The following is a 22,873-nucleotide window of genomic DNA, read 5'->3' on the forward strand; positions in this document are numbered from 1 at the left end:
ATTCGCTCGCTATCCGGTCGCGGTCAGTCGGACTTCCTAGATTTGTCGCGCGCCCATCGGCATGTTTTGTGGATAGCAACTCGGCTAGCAGGCATTGATCTATGAAAGGTGCAATAAACGCCCTTGTGATTGTTTGCACTACTGTGTTCCTTTGTTCCAAGAGCACGGGAGGAGAACCCCACAGTTTTTTTCATTTCGGCAATGAACAGCAGCGTGATCCAGCGTTACATTCCATCAACTGTATCAGCCCAGAGGCCTCTGATGAGTGGCTCTGGATGTTTACCTTACATAGTGCTCAGGGCTTCCTGCCAGCCTTCAGCCTATCGATGTCCCAGTAGAGCCACTCTTCCACGTCAGCCTCGACCTGCTTGGATCTTTCCCTACATCAGCATCAGGAAACAAATCGGCCGCTGTCCTGACAGACTATTCCAAGCGTTATGCTATTGCATGCACACTTCCCAACCAGCGGTGTTACCGATATTGCCGACTTCCTTCTCCACGAAGAGATTCTGCATCATGGAGCTCCTAAGCTGCTCACAGATTGCGGTCCTTACTTGTCCCGTGTCATCGATGACCTCCACTCATGTTCCACCAAACACAAAGTCACCACCGGCTTTCATCCTCAAACGAATGGTCTTACCAAATGACTGAATGCACCTTGGTCTCTCAAATGACTTGGGCATTGGCGTCCCGTCATGGGCAAAAATTATTTGCTCTCTATTGTTGCATGGCGAGCAGAATTTAGATTCCTCAACATGTCCCATTGATATGGGACATTTGTTGTACTTCAGCTTGCCGGCTTATTGTAGAGAAGCTGCTGCAAATGCCTTTTTTGTTTGCTCTACTGTGTGCTGTTACATTGTCGCCAAGAGCACTTGAGACCCCCCAACCCCCAAGACAAAACGTAACATAATTCCGGAAAAAGCAGACTTGCCATCAAAGCTGCCATGTTCCCCAGCAAACTGGATGAGGGCATTGTACGTGGTCTCCGAGGGGACAAAAACAAAAACACCAGAGTTGAAGCAGTCGGGCCAGCCAACATCTGGGACAGCAGAGATCTCCTCTTTGGAAAACAGCTCATCGCAGTTTTGGAGAACCTGGACAGAAAAACAGCACATTGTATTCAGAAAAGGCTGCCCACAAATTCAAGGTAGGTTCCACACAAAACAATCACTGAAATAATGCTCATGCTATTTAGGACAAACATTAAGCTGCAACAAAAAATTGCCTTCAGAGCTATTGAAACTCAAAGCAGCAAAATGTGCTAATGAGAATGCACATCCCAAAAGGCATATTTGCTGCTGTTAATATTTTGCATACACATACTTTTGCAAAATACAGGTGCAGCCCTGATCAAATGCAGTGTGCTTTACATCTGGCATTCAACTTTTACATTAAACGTGCCACAAGGGAAATGCTACTTCTGCAGCAAAGTAGCTATCAAAGCAGCACAAAAACTAACTGCTTTGTCACAACCAAACACGCATTAGTTGATGGTATTTAACATATCAAAGCAACACAGCGGCTGACAGATGCATTAGTAAAAGGCTCTGGAGCCATTTCAACCACCTGGAGTTCTTTAATATGCTTCCATGCTTCGTACATTAGCACTTTTACCTTCTACCTTGGAATGTGGCCACTGCAGACAAAGACCACCAACCCTGTGCTTAGCAACAAATGCCTTAGCCACTCAGCCTCCACAGTGGGTAATTATTTGTGCAGGAGAACCCTATCAGCTCACCAAAGTGTCCGAATCCATAAAGACACATTTCTTGAACTGCACCAGCCGCCAACAGTGCAGCTTGGTGAATGTGACACCCAGTTCTGGCCGATTGAGCAGGGCAAGATTGGCAGGATCTCTGCTGTCCAACAGGTTCACCTCCTCTACAACGTCGAAAGACTGAGCCAGCAGTGACCTGGGTTGACATGTCAAATAAGAAAATAAAAAATTAAGTTTATGTCCTGAAAATGCAGAGTGTACAACATAGGATTTATTTATACAATGCAACTTCTTACAATGAAGAAGTGTTTTTGAATGGGGACACCATAGTGAAGGGCTCTAGATTAATTTTGACCACCACCTGAGGTTCTTTAACATCCACCTAAATAGCAGTACACAAATATGTGCATTTTGCCCCCATCAAAATTATTTGCTGTGACCAGCAACCAAAGCCACGATTTGGTGCTCAACAGCAGAACATCATAGCCACTGAGCAACCGCAGCAAGTTAAGGAAAAATAGAAGGCTATTAACCTAATGAACCAAATACTGCAATGATTGAAATGGGAGTAGAGAGAAAAATTTAACAGTACAAAAAAAACTACATTTGTGACACAGGTATGACAATAACCTCATTTTGTTCTTGTTGCACCTGTCTCACTGTCAGTTTTTTTTACAATGATAATTATAAATCTGTACAAACATGCTCACTTTGCTATTCCTCTAAAAGAGAATGGAAAGACCTTTTACATACAATTACATGAAAGCAAATATGTGGCCTCACAGATCAGCCAGTTAGGGTAATCATGGTGTGGACCTAGTACTCTTGGGATACAAGCCTGAATTGCACATTGGAATGATTCAGGCCTCATGCATACACTGACAAACATGGAAATGAATGCATTTAGGAGTTTGTTCTACATATTTATTCTGAAGTGCTACATGTACAGATGGCATAAGCATGCACGCATACAGAAATCAGCACAGGCAAGATGAGCACCATTATTAACTGTTGTACTCAACTCCAAATGTCACCTGACTGAGCATTAAGGAAAATTCACAGGAGCCTGGGCCTCTGTCAGACTTAGCCACGTGTGCTTACCCTAATCACAAGAGATGATTAAGATCTAAACGGGGATTTAGAAGAATGACATCTCAGTGTTTGAACAAGCAAGCTATTACGATCCTTGCTCATGGATTTTCTTGCGCCAGTGGTCTAGGAATTTGTTATCTATCCAAAAACCATGTTTCTACAGTGCACTAAAAGTGTACTTGGTGTGGATGTTTTGCAGCTAGAAGTGTAACAAAAACATACATTTTGCACAAGCCATGGTGCCACTCCATAGAGCAAAAGACTACCAATGGAGCACTCTTGGCAAAGCTGCATTAAGAGTTGGCAACAGTTTAGTAAGCCAAGTTTTTTTAGGACTCGATTTGTGAAAGTTCAGAGGATAAAGGTTGGTTATTAGCAATATAATGGAAGGTTTCCCTTTTTGAATTTCATGTGCAATTCGGTCTGTCATTATGGTATAGATTTCAAACTCACTAGGTTGAGTCTTTGGTTCCTAGCACAATGTAATCGTTGTGTGCACCAGTAAGCTAACAATTCTCAGCAAGCATGTTCAAATTTCCTGATGTCACGAGGTGCCAGCACAGGAACTTCAAGCCAGTCTCATTCTTGCTTCTTGTCTGGCCTACGAAGACTACTCAAGTAATACTACTCCAGAAGTGTAATTTACCAATACAGCATAACAATTCTAATCTTTGGTGTCCCTTTGAGTTGTCAAAAAAAACTACACTGCTCAAACCGACATGTAGGCCCATGTAAGCAGGCATAGACTTCACATGAGCCATGCTCAACACCAAGATCTACAGCAGCAGGTGTGAGAGTATTCAAATTTCAAATATGAAGTCTTAAGTAGTCTTAGCAATTCAATTTGATTAGACAATTTGCTATTCTAAATTTATGGATATTCAACTTCTTATACAGTTAAACCTCAACATAAACGTCAATATAACAAAATTCTCGATATAGCGAAGTATTTAACTTTTCATAAGCTCTTGTCCATAGAACGCAATGTATTTAAAACCTCAATTGAACGAAATGTGTTTGTAGGAGATTTTAATATAACGAAATTTCGCTTCCACCGCAAGGGAATGCCGGGACAATAAATGCAAACTTCCATGGATGTAGATGGTCAAATGGTTGAATAACAAGCGGCTGCTTGCAACCACACTTCTTAATAGCATGCGGCACAACAAGAGCCACCACCGAAGTGGAGTTGCATCACGTTCTGTATAAAGTACAAGTGCAATAAGATCCTATCGTGCACCATGCACTTTGTGCTTTAGGTGCGAGTGAAAGTGTGAGAGGGTGAGGCAAGAAAGATGGCTTCTCGAGTGCCACCTTCACGCCAACAAAGGGAAAGAGGGGGTTTGAGCTTACGGTAACGCAATCAAGTGTGCGAGAGGGGCAGGGAGAGGGGGGTGGCAAGTTGGCGCGCATTGCGATTTCTGGCATGCGCCCGGGCCATGGCTTCACATGGCTCAGCGCATATGCTTCCACACACCCTGCTTTAGAGGTAATCTGCCTCGTGTGCAAGCAGTGGGTGTGTCGAGATGGCATGGCATCATGTAAGCTGTCCTACTGCGCGTTTAACATTGGAAGTTGCATCATCTCTAGTTTCAGCGACCCATTGGAGCGCGAGGCAGATGAAGCATTCGCACCCCAGTGCCAGTGCCTTTCATGACAGCATCGTCTCAGTGCGGGTGACGCTATCAGCTGCGGGCGCGGAGTGCACTTCATTCGTCGCCGACTCCCAAATTTCTCAGAATGAATTGTTTTCTCATTCAAATTTGCTTTTTTTGACTGCCCGATAATTCGGAAAATTCTGTGGCCCCTTTGAGTGTCTGCGACTATTTGCATAAAAGGTTGAATTTCAATACAAAGAACTTTCGATATAACGAAGGAAATTGCCAATTTTAACTAAGTCATATCTAGGTTTAACTCTATAAGGGATAAGAACAGCTGGATTCTTGAATGAGAGAGAACAATGGAAGCTAGGACTGTTCCAACTAATTTCGGTGCAGGAGTTGCAGCTTTACAGAAGCACCAATTCACATGTGAATGCATGAGGCAAATTTGAGTGATGACTGATAGGGTTTTAATGGTGAAAGGGCCAGTTCTGGCCAAAGAGCGCCATACACGATATAGTGAGTTAATGCTGGCGTGAGGTAGACAACTTGTGCTCAATAATTTCCAGTCATCCAATATGAATGGCTCACTTTTGGGCAGCATATATACGAATTTTTGTCTATCTGGCTAGTTTCACCCCATTTACATCACATTAAAGCAATGTGTGCTGCTGCATTATAACACTTCTCTTGCTCAATAAGCATACACGTACATGTGGTACAATGCTGTTCACTTGTGTCATTACTGCCTTTGTCATTGTGCCCGAGATAAATACCACGTTCCCCTTGTTTACCAATACCTTATTGTCAGGGAATTTGCCATAACTGAAAGTACCTGTTGCTCTTTACAAGCTCCTCAGTTGTCGAGACACCCAATTACAAATGGTATATCAGCCTATTTTTTATGTCCACTGCAGGATGAGGACAACTCCAAGCGATCTCCAATTATCCTTGTCATGTGCTAGCTGATTCCAATTTGCGTTTGTAAATTTCCCAATTTCATCACCCCACCTAACTTTCTGCCATCCTCGACTGCACTTCCCTTCCTTGGCATCTATTTTCTAACTAATGGTCCAATGGTTATCTTCCCTATGCATAACGTGGCCTGCCCAGCTCCACTTTCTCTTAATGTGAACTAGAATATCAGCTATCCCCATTTGCTCTGATTCACGCCACTCTCTTCCTGTCTCTTAACGTTACGCCTAACATTTATCATTCCATTAATCTTTGCACAGTCCTTAACGTGTTCTCAAGCTCAACCTCCAAGTTTCTACCCAATATGTTAGCATCGGTAGAAAACAATGACAGTACACTTCAATGACAGTGGTAAGCTCCCAGTCAGGATTTGGTAATGCCTACTGTATGCATTCTAACCTATTTTTATTCAGTAAATTTTTTCTCATTGTCAGGGTTCCCTGTAAGTAACTGACCTAGATAAACCTACTCCTGCATAAACTCTAGATGCTGACTGGCGATCACGAATTCTTGCTCCCTTGACAGTTTATTGAACATTAGATTTGTCTTCTGAATATTAATCGCCAATCCTACTCTTATACTTTCTCAGTTCATGTCCTCAACCATTTGTTCCAATTCATCCTCAGTGTTGCTGATCAGGCCAATGTCACCTGCAAACAGAAGATTGCTGAGATATTCACCTTTGATCTTCACTCCTGGGCCTTCTCAGTCGAATAGCTTGAACACTTCTAAGCATGCAGAGTATTATAGCATTGGAGAGATTGTGTCTTCTTGCCTGACCCTTTTCTTGTTGGTAATTTTATACTATTCTTATGGAGAAGCAGGGTAGCATTGGAACCTTTGTAGATGTTTCTCACGATATTCACGTATGCATCCTGTACTCCTCGACTATGCAATACCTCTGTGACTGCTGGTATGTCTACTGAATCAAATGCCTTTTCATAATCTATGAAAGCCATATAGAGAGGCTGATTGCACTCCGCAGATTTTTCAATTACATGGTGACATGGACGTGATTCATTGTAGAATATCCCTTCCTGAAACCAGCCTGTTTGTTTGATTGAAGTTAAATGTTGCCATTATTCTATTGGAAATTATCTTTCTGTGTGTTTTATACAATACTTTTAGGAGTGAGCCAATGGGCCTATCATTCTTCAATCCTTTAACATGATATATACATGTGTCAAATAATGTATGTAATCCTCTTGTTTGTTTTCATACGGACTCTGTACAAACTTCTTTGTTTAGGAACTAGAAATATTTTAGTCGATTTGACATTGAGGTTTTTTGTCTTTCAAATATTCATCTTGAATTTGATTTGAAAATTTTACTGTTCAAACACTGGCTAGAAATTTCCTAAACAGGTATTTTTGTTTTCAAATAAACAATCCATGCACTGTTAATCCCCACAGCAGTTCCTGCAGAAGCCACCGCAGTTGGGAAGTTGACCAAGAGCAGACAGAATTGCATATAGTGATTATCTGCCTTGTAACCTTTTAACACAGGCCATACTCCAGCAGGCAGAGATCAAGATAAGTTAATATGGGCAAGCCAGGCCCTCTAATATCAGCAGATGCCTATTAAAGAAAAAACACTAAGGGAAGCAAAATATGACCAATGGTGGCAGGTAGGTTGACAGATGTATGACTTCCAGAAATTCCCATGTGTAAGCCAGACGTAGCAGGCACAAGAGAATGGAAAAGGAATTACATTGGTGGAAGGCCTCTGACCCACAGCAACCAGAATCTGCCCAGTGGCAATGAGCGCTCACCTCATCTGTGGTGTGACTGTGCTGGTGATGAGGATGACCAGCTGACGGGAGGTGTGCACCCTCTTGAGGGAGTGAGCCAACACAAGGGCACCCAGCGAGTAGGTGTCATCCGTGGCCAGGGTGACGTATGCCTCATCGGTCACTGCACACAAGCACCCGAAATGATAGACATCAAGGAATCAGCGGAACCCTCTGCTTTTTTGAATGTCGCACTTATTCTTAGTCTTGAAGGAGTACACTAAAAATAAAATATCTTGATTTCATTTTCTTGTGTTCGATGAAGAACCCAGACCTCTAGACTAAGTGCTGGCAAGCTTCAGGCCACCATCATTTTTATATAATCAGTTTTCTACAGCTTGTGCTAATTTCGTTTCCCAGGAGGCTACTGTTATAATGTCGTGACGCAGAAGGTGGTTATGTAGGAGCAGGTCATCGCAAAGTTTTGGCCCTTGCTCTGGCTTGCTCAGTCCCTGCCTATGGTGCTACTCATTGTGAGGATCGATGTAGCAGCGTAGCAGATGAAAGAGCTGGAGCAAGAGTCAAAATGTCAATGTCCTATTCCTGCATGACAACTTTGTGCAATATGTCAGGACACAGCAAAAATATGCAAGTACTCCAGTAATGCAGATTCTAGCCATATAAATACGTTTTCATTCACAAAACCAATAGACCACACAGTACTGTGCACCAGAAATGTCAAGCTGCACCTGCAAGGTAGTGGTGGTGCTAACCCCTGTATTGCTGAATATCTTTTTGCTCCAAGATCCACTTGAAATGAAGTATATTGAATTGTACTTCTTGGCAATTGCTATGAGGAAGGGTCAATTTAGAAAAGCTCTTTCATGGCCACCTCAAAAAAGCACCAAATGCTGAAATTACAGCCTAGAAATTATTGAGCAGTGTTAACTGCACCTTGGCTACTTCAATCGTGGTGCTACCCTCCAGATTTCGTAGACAGCATTCAAACTTCAACACGGCATGGCTCTTGAGGCAAAGGGAGAGTTGAATTGACAGCATTGCTGTTAACATTTACAGCTGCGAATTTTGCTGGACGTATGGGCAATTATGTGTAGTTAGGTCCAGATTCAGGCTAGCTCCTCGCTCACTATGCCTGTGATTGAGCATGCAAAGATAAATATAACAAATGGTCAGGCACAATGATTGCATGTGACACTACTGAGGCAAACATTTCAGCAGAATTGATTCTCAGTCCTTTCCCTCATGGGCACAAGAACACACAATGTAGTTCTTACTTTTCACAATGCTGTATGCAATCTCAAAATTTACTGAAATAATTCGCACAAGCGTCTATATAGAACGATACGCAGTACGATGCAACTGCAATTCAAGACGTTGAGCTGCATGCCACGAATTAGACGCTCAAAGTAGAATCTGAAAGTGCGAATGGCTGACATTTAATGCAGTACCTTTTAGTCACGACCAACTGATCAGCAACCTTACGCAAATGAAGCAAATCATATGCCACAGAGGTAACTCAAGGGCCGGCGTTAACCGTTCTCGGCTTTGAACCGAGATCCGAGTTCCGCAGGGTATACGTTCAATAGCGCAGCTAACAAAATACTTCGCGTTGCTTTACCTTACGTTATTGAGAAATCACGCTGACTTACATAGGACGTTACATATTAACAGGCCAAGCACGCGTTCCCTCTTCTCGGGACAAACAGCAAGCCGGGCATGCGCGCCATGCAAAACAGAGCTTGCTGCATATGCGCTAATTCAGGACAAAATCTCGCGGTTACAAGCAGCCCCTGAGAACCTCACCCTTTCCGGTGTCGCCGCTCTCTTGCTCGTAGGCGGCAGAGTCGAATCTCATAGGCGAACAACCGGCAGCGGCTGTCAGGCCAGTGGAAATGTTAAGCGTGCTCATGGCATCGGCGGTTCGCGAGCAAGAAAGGAGTGTGTGCCCACGCTAAGTGTAGCAACGTTATCGGCTCTGCACGGCCGTCCGGTAAAGACGACAATGCTCCCCGAGCCGGAGGTGTATGCACTGCTCGAGACCGCTGATCGCCAACGGGTAGGCGTGTCACGGCGGCAGTCCTATTTTCAATCAGACAATGCCGTGAAGCGACCGCACAGGATGTGACAGGCCGCCAAGGTCGTTGCCTGTACGCCACAAGGTCGAATTTATGCTTGTCTTCCGTCACACTCACATTACTCGTGTAATTATTACACGTTCAGCCGCCACTGTTACGATTCGTTGCGCTTTAGGACTGCAACTACTTCACCTTCAAGAGAATGCAGGCACTATTTTGAAACAAATACTCAAACATGCGGTAACGCCGGGCGGCTACCGTTGCGGCCTAGTTATGGCTACATCGGCTACCTGGCCTAGCTTGTCTGCAATGATCCACATGCGGGTTCCTTCACTCGCTGTACCTCCCACTTTTGCAGATACTAGTTTCTTAACGTATATTAGTGTGCATAAATGAATAAAAATAATTTATAGGAGTAACTTACTCTATTTTTGAAAATTAAATATTGTAGGTCGCAAACGAAATCAAAACTAACCAATGGCGACGGGCGCGCGCACTTGAAATGAGTGTCCCTGTGTGACAGTTGATCTTGCGGCCTCGCTAAATAGTTCATTAGTCTAATCTAACAAAATAGAATGAACAATGAAGGGCTCTCCCGCCACTATGACGACTATTTCATGGCGATAATCTGGATTCAGAAGACTTAAGTGGCGCTGGCTAAAGAATTCGGAGAGTGAACCGTCTGGGTGTAAATATAGCCACGGCGTGGTGGAGGGAGACAGGTATCGCCGCAAGTGGAGGCGGGCTCTGCGACATATCTGATGGCTCTTTGTTCGCCCGGATGCGTTCAAGGGCCTCGAGTCTCGAGTTTGTTAACGGATGCGACGCGCATGCATGAAACCCATGGAAGGTTCAAATGCGGGCTCTAGGCCTATGCTTCAGTTTGGGTTTGAACCGACGACAAAATACATGTTAATAGGCACCAAAGCTCATTTAGCAAACATGCGCCCCCGATTGTTGCTGGGAAAACGTTAAAATAAAATGAACTAGAGACGCAAAACTAATAAACGGCAATATAGCACAACAAGCGGAGAGCGGTGCGCGTGCTCTCAGGGCAGCTCGAAACAAAAATACTCTAGACCAGAAATACTGGCAGCACCTGGCTGATGTCCACATACCTTTTACCTCTGCTAGTAGCACCCAAAGGTGCAGCGCTGCGGTGTTCTCTTACCGGTACAAAATAAATTAGTAACACGTCACCTTTGACAGTGAGAAGCGCCTTATTGAAAGAATCTTATTGAACTGCAAGACTTCTGTCGGGGAAAGGTAAAAAGCTTTAGAAAGGAAGTGCTGGACATATTTACCATGGCAGCTAGCGCTTTAATCTTCTGGTACAGTTCGGTTAACGACCTCGGCGCCGCTCAGAAGTGAAACCAATAACAGACAACGAAGCACACTCCTTTACGCACGCATTCCCACTTTTGCATAATCAGGTAATACCTCGCGGTAACTTACGCAAGGACACGATGCGAAGCAAAAATTAGGACGTGGTTAGAAGTTAAAATGACGTAACGGCTGGCGTGGAGGTAGGTGCAGTCACACATGCCTGCCAAAACGTCGCGCTATCGTGTTACGCGCGCCGAAAAACCTATTTTTGTGCACACAGCAGACGACAGCTTTCGTAGCGCGTTCTAATGAGAAAAAGGAAGGAAAGAAGATGGGAGGCACACGTCCTCGATGTCGGAAATGGGCGACAATTGAAGCACCCCAATTGTGACACGCCCCGCCGAACTCACCGCGCTCCATCGCTGCTACTTCGTTCCGTGCCGATAAAAGCAGCGAGCGAGGATGGTGGCGAGCTGTTGCACACCGAAGGGACCGCGGGAATGGGTTAAAAGATGAGATGAATCGAGTCAATGAATGTCTGGCGCATGCGCTGCCGAGAGAGAAGCGTCCGTGCGGTCGCCGGCCGACAAGGCGCTCCGGTTGTTTCGAAACTAACCCCAAGAGCTAGGCAGAGTACGGACAACTTCGACTAAAAAAATAACACAACAGCACCAAGAAGAGGGCGCCACGCTCAAGGAGGCTATAAAAAACTTTAACCTCCTTGGCCACGCTCTTAAAATAAAGGTAGTGACTACAGTGACGGGGCCCGTCACTTTAACATCTGCACTACAGTGACGGGGCCCGGTACTTTAACATCCTCACTACGGTGACGGGGCCCGTCGCTTTAACAACAACACTACACCGACGGGGCCGTCACTATGTCGGTATTGGGGGCGAGGTCGACTTACGGAGTCGCCATCTGTCGGAAGCGCCTCATATGCGTCGGCGTTAAATAAAGGTTAAATAAACATACTACGCGGCAGCCCTCCTGAACAATTTTGCAAGTACTCTCGAAATGGCAGTATTTTACCTTTAAAATAATCATGTTGGACAAACAGAAAGCACATAATGGTTTACAAACGCTATCTCTTTGCCTACTACGTACAGTAAGCTGGGACTGCGAGCGGTCGCCGCAATCGATTCCACCGAACCGGTTTGCGTGAAACGTAAGCAATCGCTGAGAAAACTATGTGAAATATGTTCTTATAGTGGGATGGCTGTCTGTGTAAATAAATGTAGCATAACAGAATGAAGCTGCAATGCAGCGATCGCACGGGTTCGCGGTGACAGACTTCGCGTCTGCATGCATGTCCTCGCGCAATGTTTCGCTTTCGCTCCGAGCACGTTTTCGCACCGTGCCGTGAGCTTTATGCCGCAGCATATGAGCATTTGACAGTACGCAAGCTACCATTGTTGCATGGACACTATCGGAGCTGTTCAAAAATAATTTCGTTATAGCCAGGGGTCTTCGACGCCTACAGCGACTTGTGATGTTCCGTCGCGATGATTCAGTCTTAATTTTCTTTTTCTTTTCTTCTAAAGTCTTGGAAGCTTCAATATCATTATTTCTCAAATTTCATCGAACTGCATGTTTATCGGTCTTCTAAGCGAGCAATTACCCGCTGCTTCTTTTTCTTAATTCAGTAGAATAATGATTGTCAGGTGCTCACAAGCAGGAACATGGGCCGTGACTTTTTAAATGTGTTTTTACCGTTCCCCTTCCATTAGAGTGAACTTTCTTTATTATAATCATCATACGTGTTACAGTGCATACGCAAAAGATTGTACATTCGTGGACAAGTACCCATTGCGGTCGTTCGATCCGTATGTGTGCAATCATGTATTCGATTACTGCACGGAAGTTGCTGACATCGTGAAATTCACGTGGTGTTGTGGACAGTACTGGAATAAAATACCGCGGTCCGTAAAGTGCTTGGCATCCCCATAGGCGCCAGCACCGAGAAGCTCATGCAGCTGGGGGTCCACAACACTTTCGATGAGGTTGGGTCACAGAAGTTAGTCCGCTGGACTTTAACCCGTCAGGGAAAGGCAGTGCGTGCTCGACGCGTGGTCGCGGGAGGCCGTCACGGTCTCGCCGTTCCCGCGCAACGTGCACCCGCAACGCAATGTAGGCACACGCCGGGCCCGGGCCGCACTTCTCGGATCCGTCGCCGACGAACCACGATCGGTCGCGTTCGTCGACGTCGCCCAATACGGTTCGTCCGACCGGTTCGCGGCGGCCGTGGTGGATCACAGGGGCAACCTAATGCCGCGTCCGTGCGGGGCAGGTGTCCGGATTGCGGAGATCCATTCTGCACTTTAGAACACATGCTCTGGCGGTGACGGGGACCACGGTCATCTCACCACGGATGAAGAGTGGGAGGAGGCGGTCAGGCACGGCCTGCCCGTCCCAACTTCGGAACGGCTCGCGGCGGCCCCCTCCCTCATAAGGGGGTTTCGGAGTCGCTCCTCAGGACCTTAATAAAGTTCACTGCCTGCCGTGAAGTGCTCGAAGTTGTTTGCATAGAATGTTTGAAAGAAGTGCGGCCATTGACGTCGCTACAGTGTCGACGTAAAGTGCCGGGCCCCGTCACTGTAGTACAGATGTTAAAGTGCCGGGCCCCGTCACTGTAGTGCACGATTATGTTAAAGTACCGGGCCCCGTCACTGTAGTACAGATCTTAAAGTGCCGGGCCCCGTCACTGTAGTCACTACCTAAAATAAAACTCCTCAATCTCCCAAAGTAGTGCCATTCACTTCTCTCCTCCTCCGCTCGGCGCGGCCTCGATGGTGGCGCCGCCGGTGGTGGGCCTGCCGTAGCAGACGACGCCTAACACGCTACGGGAGGAAATCCGCAGAAAAGTTCGCTCGAGCCCTGCGGAGCAGTTCTTTCAATCGAGATCTTTCTTCGTCAGTCGGTAACTGGCCTTTAGAATTTCGTGTTGGAATTGCGGAAGAGATAGAGAAAAGGACCATTATTCAAGGCGTATTTAAGGCGAAAAGCGCGCGACGTTGAGAGTTCGTGTCACGACGCAAGCATGCGGTGTACTCAAACACGCGCGTAATTACTAAAGTTTCAGGTGTTGACAGCGTGAAAGTATGTGTACGTGGTTTCGTAGGTTCATTTATGTACCTGCAGGATACTTTTGTTCGGCCGGCGCGTGAGAGATTGCTGACCGCTCACAGCCGGAATGGCTGTGTGCGGTCAGCAATGCCTGGCAACAGGGCCGTTTTTTTCATTGCGGGGTGCTTTGGTAATCGTGAGGATACATTGTTTTTTTTTTACAAGTACTGCTCCAGGAGGGCACATGTAATGGCTAACGGAGGCCTCTGAAGCGCACGTGACATTACAATAATGCAGGCGTCGCAGGGAGTGTTCGCATACAAAATTGGCTGTCCGCGATCTTATACCCCCTTGGCATGCACAGGCTTCGGCGAGCCCAATCCAGCCCTGGTTCTAGCTTTGGTGTTCCCGTTGCCGCTTTGGTGCCCTGGAGGCGCCGTCAATAATACGAAATAATGACAAGCTGTTACAACTAGTAAATAAAATTTATTGGAGAAATCCAATCGCGCCGAGGCGCCAACTTCTAAAGCAGCGCTAGCGCGCCCGCGCGAGTATTATGAAACACCAACGAGGAATTTACCGGCCCACGTACGACTCTACGATCAACGTGCACATTAAACATCCCCAGGCGAGCTAGATAATGTTATCCGGAGCCATTCACTATGATCTAAATCCTAGCTTTAGTCGCTTCGGAACGTTAAAAACGTTAATCACCACAAACCAAATCAATACATGCGGGCGTACATTCGAAGCTAAAAGACTGCATCGTAAGTCATATTGAGCCTAGCAAAAGCGTCGAGAATGTGCCAACTTCTGGTGGAGCTCAAAACACACCCTGAATAAAGTCGCTTTTATGTCACAGGCCAGCTGCAGATGCGTGCATTTCACCGCAAGACGAAACTACATGAAACAAAGAGAGCACATTCGAAAAAAAAAAGTCAGACAACGCGCTGAAAACCACGCAGAGCATGAACACACACGTTTTCGAAGCGGAAGGCGTGAACTAGGCTCGAAATAAGAGGTTGTGAGTAGCCGTGGCCCTTACTTCACTAAGCCGTGCGTTCTTTGCCACTTCCTCGAAGTCAGCCCGCCCGATCCTGCGAATCCACACTTCTTTTTGCGTTGCGCCCGCCGGACGGCAAAGCAAAAAGCTTTTTGCCCTCGCTGTGTCTGTTGCGGCAACCGAAGGCGTAGCAGCATTCTATTACGCTAACGCACTCCGTCAGTCCGCCTGCCGTACTTTCGTCGCGCAGGCCCAACAATGGAGGTCGGCGCACGCTGGACAGAAAAAAATATACAAAAGCGCGGCGCCTGCTTCCACGTGACACAGATTGGCCAATGGGGGAGCGGAGGAGGCTGGGGCGACAGGAAGCGTGGAGGAGGAGGCGCCAGGGTGAGCGGGGTGGCGGAAAGCTCTAAGAATGGCGCTACTTTTGAAAAATTGAGGGGCTTTAATTTAAAAGCGGGCGTTTTTAAGTGTTTTGTATTTTTGTTCGTTTTTTAAGGCTATGTCCAGCCTGCTTTTCTCGATGTTCCCATTTATATAGGCCCCTTAATTCTCGTAAGTTTTGGCAAGAACGTTGTAACGCTGTTGGTGATATGTAGCGGCAGACTGCATAGGAGCCGATTCGGGGGGGGGGGGGGTGCGAGCTCGCTCCGGAGTTTTCCGGAGGGGGCAAGGCATCGGCATCACCCCTCGGTGATGCCGATGCCCCGCCCCCTATACAAGCACCTAAAATGTTATTACCTGAATTGTGTCACCCACATCATTTGAGGTTTCTTTTGACTTGCCTCGACATCTTCACATAAAATTTTATTATTGCGAATAGCTTACTGCATCATTGTTCGCGCGGATGTGCACAGCTTTTAATTCATACTTTCGCTTTATTTCTGCAGATCTTCACAATAGGAGGAAAAGCGCATTAGAAGCACTAGCGGCGGCTGCCTCATCTCTATTTTCTCCCTTCAACATAGCTTTAAATTTCCACTGTAAACACCATGCACATACACAATATATTTAAATGTATACGCAGGACAAAGTTTGTTATATTTTTTAAGCGAAGGAGGTAGCCAATTAATTATTTCTAAAGGTATAGATAGCTTATGCATAGAGAATGAATACGATGCTGTATGTTCGCCTTGCTTCAATATGCTTTGCGTGCTTTTTTGACCCTGAAAAAAGCTTGCAGACTTCAGTGACTTCTTTGGCAGAGTCTTCTATCAACGGCGTGTGAAATGCACATGAATGATATGTGTCTCAGTATTGCCTCTCTTTCCAGTAAGCAATGCTAATGACTCATGAAAAAGAAAGCTCTTCTAATATTTTGCAATATTTATTAAGGATGGAAACATTGCTACTTGTACGCAGAGGTCACAAATATATAGGTGTCCCAATTAACTATCATGCACCTAGATTTTTAAAAAAGAGCATTTGCGTTACTAGAAGAGAAACTATAGTGCATGTTGTTCCCGGTGAAGTGTAGTAGCCGCCACAAATTTTTCATTACTGATATTTAATTAGGTAATTGTAATTAATTATTTAACTCGAGACATGCTGTGCTAATTATCAAAGTGTCAGTGAGGCATTCGTAGGCACAGCCAAGCGACATCTAATTGCGGTATCTTCACCGACGTACTAATTGCGCACTAAGTTTTCCGACTGATAAATACGCCCCGCGATATATGAAAATACACCACGTGACTGCGCTCCCACTCTCATTAGGGTGCCTCGATGCGCGCGCTCCCTTCCGCCGCCGTGCGAGAGGGCGCGCGCATCGAGGCACCCTAACCCGCATCATAAAGCAGCGCCCTCGTACAAGCTCCCTCTGAGTTAGCCAGAAAGAAATGAAGGAAACAAAGAAAAACATCGTGATCGAGCTAGTTCCTTATCTGCTGCGCGCGCCCCGGCTGAAGTAACACGTACGTTGAGTTTGGTGCTGGAAACAAGCGGTAATAGATGTTGTCTTGACGTAGATTAAATGCAGGATTTTTTTTTTCTTTTGCTACAAAACCTATCACCTCTAAAGCGAATTGCCAACGTCAGTGCAAAGGTTTAAAAGTGCGTTTTGTTTCGTCCCAGTAGCCATGTCTTTCCCTAATGAGCAGAAGGAAAGCATGATCCTTGCCTTGGGAGCTGCAAATCGCAACAAGAGGAAGGCCGCAAATATATTTCAGTCATGGAAGTGTGGCGGTGGACCAAACGCTTCGATTAACATCAGAAATTATGAAAACCTTAGACAAACTGGCAGTTTCCAGAAACAGCGGTGTAGGACTCCATCTTTGAGTCCTAGCCTATGCACGGATGTTCTAGCATTCACGGCCTCAAACCCTCATGCTAGCGTGCGGGACGTGGGCGCCCGGGTACCAATTTCCAAGTCATCAGTTTGGAGGATTCTAAAAGACGGTATTTCACCTCTGCTCCCTTAACCAGAACCAATGCTTGGAAGATAGGGAACTGTACAATCGTCTAGATTTCTCGAACAGGGTCCTCACAAATGCCGATGAGTCACCGGACTTTTTGAGCAACATAATGTGCACAGATGAAGCCAATTTTCACAGAAACACCCAGGTAAATTTGCATAATGCACACTATTGGATTAACTACAATGCACACTGGGTAAAGCGCAATCGGCACCAGTACCAGTGGTCGTTCAATGTGGGGTGCGGAATTTCTTCTTCTTCTTCATCATCATCACCCTATCTTATGTTCACTGCAGCACGAAGTCCTCTCCCTGCGGAAGACCTATGGGCCCCGGGTGTCAGACGACCTAGCTACGCCACTGCACACCAGCACACTACCACGAAACAGCACGACAGTACTACAATATGCTTATGCGTCATTCAGACAAATCCCAGAGAAGATTCTGCGTGGACATTTTATTTATTTATTTATTTATTTATTTATTTATTTATTTATTTATTTATTTATTTATTTATTTATTTATTTATTTATTCTGCAGGTTGCCAGTCCGGCTCATTTAGAAGTGGTACATTTACTTTCTTGAACGCATCGGGTTTTGCCTTTTCTCTACACCTAAGTCGCTTCCCGGTCTGTTTATTTCCTGTCATTGCCTGTATATCTTTTATTTCCTTTTCTAACCTGTTCCTACAGCTCTAATGAAATATAAAACCGTCACTTTAATTTGGCTTTGGTCCGAAGCAAGTTATTGGCGCGCACTCTTTCAATGCTGTGATCACAGCAGAGCCGGGATTTTGAAAACGTTCTAATTTATTCCATTGCTTTCAGCGCTTCGTGCGTGGTCAGCGCGGCGCTTCAGCCGCGTTATCGGGGTGTTCTGTCATCAATGTGATCAGTCGGCCTTGAGAGACGGATAAGGGTGACGTAGAAATTAGAGGAAGGAATAGCTGCGAAGTCGCGAAACCTGCTCTTGGTGCCTCTTACCAAAGTGGCGTTACCGTTACCGTTACCAGAGTGGCGCGCCCAGTGGCGTAGTAACGGGAGGAGGGGGCTGCCAGTATGAGGAGAGGGGGTGTCATATATATCTGAAGACCCACGTCTTTCCGCCGGCTTAACTGGGCGTAAATGGTAGTAAAGAGTGCTCCGGTAACCAGCAGCCTGAGCACATGTACCAGGTGCACCAGATGTGCCGCGGAATTGTCGGCTGCAGCTTCATCAACATCCTATGTAATAAGTGCACGAATGTGCGGGCTCAACAAAATTAATTCGCTTAGTGGTCGTTCAACCACTCACCGTCGTGCGCTCGTGCGGTGCGCTCGTGATCGGAGCGGGCGTCGCTAAACATAGTCTGGCGATGTGGCTCCTTCTTCTCTTTAGTTGGCGCTATGTTAAAATAGGATATCTTAAATAACTGGTTAAATAGCAGTCATACAGAAAACATTGCAACTCAACAATTTTGTTTTCTATAAACAAAATCGTCTTGTGTGCTAGAGCCTGCAGTACTTGGGCGCTGCGGGCAGCCCGGTATGGCAGTACCAGAATAAATACGAAATAGTGCACCAGCGACGTGGATATATCTATCGCGAGTGCATACCAACGATAGCGCAAGCTTCCGCTGGCACGGGCATCATTGCGGTCTTCTCTTTTTCTGTGTGTGGTGATGCCAGGAACCGACGCGAAGCGTGCTCAATTCCGTTCCCGACCTTGTGGCGGTACGGCAGCTCGGGTAATGGCGTTTGCCAGTAGCAGCAAATAAAGAAACGTTCTATGGATCAGAATGGAGAGAACTCGTAATGTCATAGCAGCAGGGAAGCAGGTGGCGTTTCCTAATAGGATAAGGAGGTCATCGTCACTGACACGCTATTTAATTTTCTTAGAAGAACTTGCTGTTCGGTGAGTTTGCGCATATTAGCAAACAGTTTTATAACAGCGCGGACAAACGGCCACAGAGAGATCACACAAGGACTGCGCCTGTCCTTGTGTGCTGTCTGTGGTCGTTTGTTTGTTCGCGCATTTATAAAACTAATTAATTTTCGTTTGGGTTCAGGGCATGCCCACAGCCAAAATACTGCACGACATCGTGACATTGTTTTTGGGCAACAAAGAGGGCTAGCATAAATGATTCATTCGTTTTGAAAAGGCTATATTTTCAAGAGTATTACACGTAGACACTTGAAAGATACATGAAAAGAACCACAAACTCATCAAGTTTATACACCCTCTACAAATGCTCAATATGTGTCTCTCTGGTGAGACGACACACGTCCAGACGATAATCGAGCTCATTCTACACATTTTGTAGCATAGTCCTGTCAATTGTCCGCGCCGCAGCACTGATACCTTCTTTGAGCTCGACTAGGGATTGCCGTAGTGGGGGTACGTTGAGGTCCTTACGTGCCCCCACTATCGCAATCCTTAGTCGGGCTCAAAGAATGCATCAGTGCTGCGGTTAAAGGATATATTTTCAGAAGTATTACACGTACAGGCTATATTTTCAAAACTATTACACGTACACATGTCTACGTGCAATACTTTTAAATATATAGTCTTTTCAAAACGGATGAATCATTTATGGTAGCCCTGTATGGCTGTCGGGCTTCAATTTTCCAAATGCAATATCGCCTCTAAAATTACTAATTAAAACGTACTTTATTAAAATATTTTTGTTACTTGTGAACCATATTTTCCACAATGCCACATCTGTAATGGCTGCCAGCAGTCTGACAGCTGATGTGCAAATGTACTTATCAAAAGGGATCAGTACAGCACCCGGTGTTTATTTGGTGCAGGAAATAAAACAGCGTCTATATCTGCTACATTCGCGATCTCTGGGAACGAAAGCGAAGGCAAAGAGGGGACATGCGAGGTATCCAAGGCGGCTGTGCTGGTGCTGTACTCCCCCACCCTGAAAATCGCCTTCCTCACTACAGTTGGGGGTGGGGGGGGGGGTGGGGGGGGCTATAGGCTTGACAGTATACCTATGGGCCCCAGGTGCCAGACGACCTAGCTACGCCACTGCACGCGCTGTCTCTTCAGGTTTACGACAGGCAAAGCAGTTGCTTTCAATCAGCTTGTTTGAGGTCACTGCTTTATGATTGGTGCTAACACTTTTTGCCCTAATACTTAGCTTTTCCACAATCGTCACTGCTGCCAAGCTTTGTGCTTTTCGTTGCTTTGGCTACTTGATTTTGTGTACTATCTTTGTGACCTGCTTCTTTCACTCATGTCGAAAGATATAGCGAGGATTAAGGAGGACGTCAGGAATGATCTCATGAAACTCAAGGATGACCTTAAACAAGAAATGAAAATGTTGCGCGACTCGTTTGAGAGGGAACTCAGAAATGAAATGCGTGAATTGCGAACTGAGCAACGCAATGTTGCCCAGAGCCTTGAGTTTGCTCACAAAACTATAGAAGACCCGAAAAGCCAACTCGCACCAGCAGAAGTAGAAAATACTGAATTGACCGAAAGTAACAGAACTTCGGGCAAAATGCCCGACACTTGAGACTCATACAAAATATCTAGAGAAACGGCTGGTTCACCTTGAACAATATTTTATAAACTCTAATATTGAAATTCAAAGCGTCCGAAAGGAAGACAATCAGAACGTTCTGAACGTCGTCTCAAAGATTGTAGAGGCTATTAACGAGCCTATTCAAGAATCTGACATAGAAGCATGTCATCGCGTTCCGATCCGAAATCCTGGTCGAAGCAACATCATCGTCCAGTTTAAGACTAGGGCAAAGCGAGATCTGATGCTAAAAAAAAAAGCAAAAAACGATGGGCGTCCGCAACAATGATATCGGACACGATGCGCAGATCTACATAAATGAGCATCTCTGCCTTGCGCTGAAGCGCAAGCATGAGATGCACTGGAAGTCTGTTTGGTTTTTCAACGGGAAAATATTTGCGCGCAAGTCTGATGATTTCGATGCTATACAAATCGCTCGTGAAGTTGACCTTGAAAAATTTTACTAATAGAGACTTTCGGCTTTGCACAGCTACAAAAGCAAGAAAGTCAAGATGAGCCTCGCTCTACAACGTGATGTTCCCACAGACTCAATTACAAAAGTCTGTTGTGAACTTGAATGCACGCTCCGCAGTTGGAAACAAATATGAAATAATATGCTTAATTAACCAGTTATTGTTTAAGTTCAACATAATCATGATAACTGAGACTTGGTACTACGATGGCTGTGATGTGCATTGTCTTGACGGTTACACACCTTTTTTTATTAATCGTCAGAATAATAAAAATGAAAGGTTGTCGGACATATGAACTTGTTTCTGATTTTTCTTTAATTACTGATGGCTTTGAATTTTTAGCACTTACAAGTGACGTCGAAGCTGTGGCTGTTACAGCTATAAACACCAGTCTTGGAAACATAACCTTCCATTTATTCTAAACAAAAATAATGACTCAGACAAAACCATAGTATATTACAAGAAATATTTCTGAACAACTAATTCATTTATTCATTAACTTTTTTTATTAATATAGGGTCTTCATTAGTAATGGACTTTATTCTACAAAACAGATTACTCTGGTGTCTGAGACCTAATGCATTATTGTTTCATTCTTGCTAATTGGTATCAATATAACTGATGTTATTTTATACTAATGCGGTTAGTTTTTCCATTAGTTGTGTTACCATTTCTTTCTGTTAGTAAAATTAGTGTTACGTATTATGGTAGAATAGTGCTTTTTAGCTTCTTCAATATATGTTTGTTGTGCATCGCAACACAAATCCATTGTTTTTTTTTCTTTTCAATAAGAGTGCACGTTCTTAATTAATGTATAATGATGTTCTACTAGCTGTGTAAACAACTTTTGTATGTGATGCTTTTAAACATCTGTTATCAGTTTACCTGTCGCATGTCGCCATGTATGTATGGTCTCCTGGACCCCGTCAAGCTGTTTTCTTGCAGCTTTTAGCCCAGGAGTCCAGCCAGGTTATTTTCTGGTAAATAAAGAAACATGAATTGATGCGGGTGGGAGCGCAGTCACGTGGTGTTTTTCATTTTTTTGTAGGGTTTCTGTACCAGTCGGGAAAAAAAATTTACACAATTATTACGTCGCTGAAAACGCCGCAGTATGATGTCATTTGGGGGTGCCCTACAAATGCCTCATTGACATTTTGATTGTAACGACTGTACTTCTCGAGTTAGATAATAATTATAATTACGTGATTAAATCTCAGTAACGAAAAATTTACTGGCGGCTACTACACTGTACTGGAAACACTATGCACTAGATTTTCTTCGAGTAACGCAATTGCTCTCTTCTTAAGTATTGGTGCATGATAGTTGGGGAACATTGCATAATTCACTCAGTAACCGAAATGAGCCCAAGCCGGATTCACTCGAAATCAGAATCGACAGCAGTCATGCGCAGGAGCGCCTATACTCGGACTCACAGAAAAAAATTAGATGCTGCATTTTCTTTCCGGAAAGGTGGAGTAGTATCAGTCATAGTGAAGTATACGACAATTACATGAAGGAAGATTACACCACCGAGAAATGCCAGGTTCTTGGTGGTGGGAGAGAACTCAGGCTGTGAAGTTGAACTGTCTCCTACTATGAGGACTTGTAAATTGTCACATTAGGCCGTCACTTCAGTGAACGAGTTTTCGAAGTCACAAGAAGTTTCTTCAAGTGCAAGAAATATATACAGGGTGTCCCAGCTAACTTGGACCAAGATATTAAAAATACCCAAGAGCTCTAGAGAAATCGTACCGACTGCATAGTAGCCGTAGCCGTATGCACTCACGGCCAGCATTTTTTTCATCACGAAGTATTGCTTAATTAATTACTTTTAATTAGTGAACGCTTTGATTATTGCTTGAATCGCA

At 45.0% G+C, this 22,873-nt stretch overlaps 1 protein-coding gene across 3 annotated transcripts in view; it reads right to left on the reverse strand.

Moving 5' to 3' along the window:
* Nucleotides 1-21,909, reverse strand: part of Gyg (glycogenin 1) — a 37,588-nt gene extending 15,679 nt beyond the window's left edge. The window contains exons 1-4 of one of the 3 annotated variants that reach the window (XM_065435928.2): nucleotides 21,891-21,909; nucleotides 7,160-7,301; nucleotides 1,742-1,916; nucleotides 935-1,097 (exon numbers count right to left, since the gene is read on the reverse strand). In XM_065435928.2, the coding sequence (XP_065292000.1) occupies nucleotides 935-1,097; nucleotides 1,742-1,916; nucleotides 7,160-7,164 (343 nt within the window). In that variant the 5' untranslated portion in view covers nucleotides 7,165-7,301; nucleotides 21,891-21,909. Of the gene's footprint in view, nucleotides 1-934; nucleotides 1,098-1,741; nucleotides 1,917-7,159; nucleotides 7,302-8,941; nucleotides 9,456-10,949; nucleotides 11,110-21,890 lie in introns of those variants that run through there. The other 2 variants (XM_065435924.2, XM_065435903.2) reach the window with 2 other exon arrangements.
* Between the last annotated feature and the right edge of the window lie 964 nt (nucleotides 21,910-22,873).

The sequence above is a fragment of the Dermacentor albipictus genome, chromosome 1 (genome assembly GCF_038994185.2).
Source record: "Dermacentor albipictus isolate Rhodes 1998 colony chromosome 1, USDA_Dalb.pri_finalv2, whole genome shotgun sequence".
In the NCBI taxonomy this organism is placed as follows: domain Eukaryota; kingdom Metazoa; phylum Arthropoda; class Arachnida; order Ixodida; family Ixodidae; genus Dermacentor; species Dermacentor albipictus.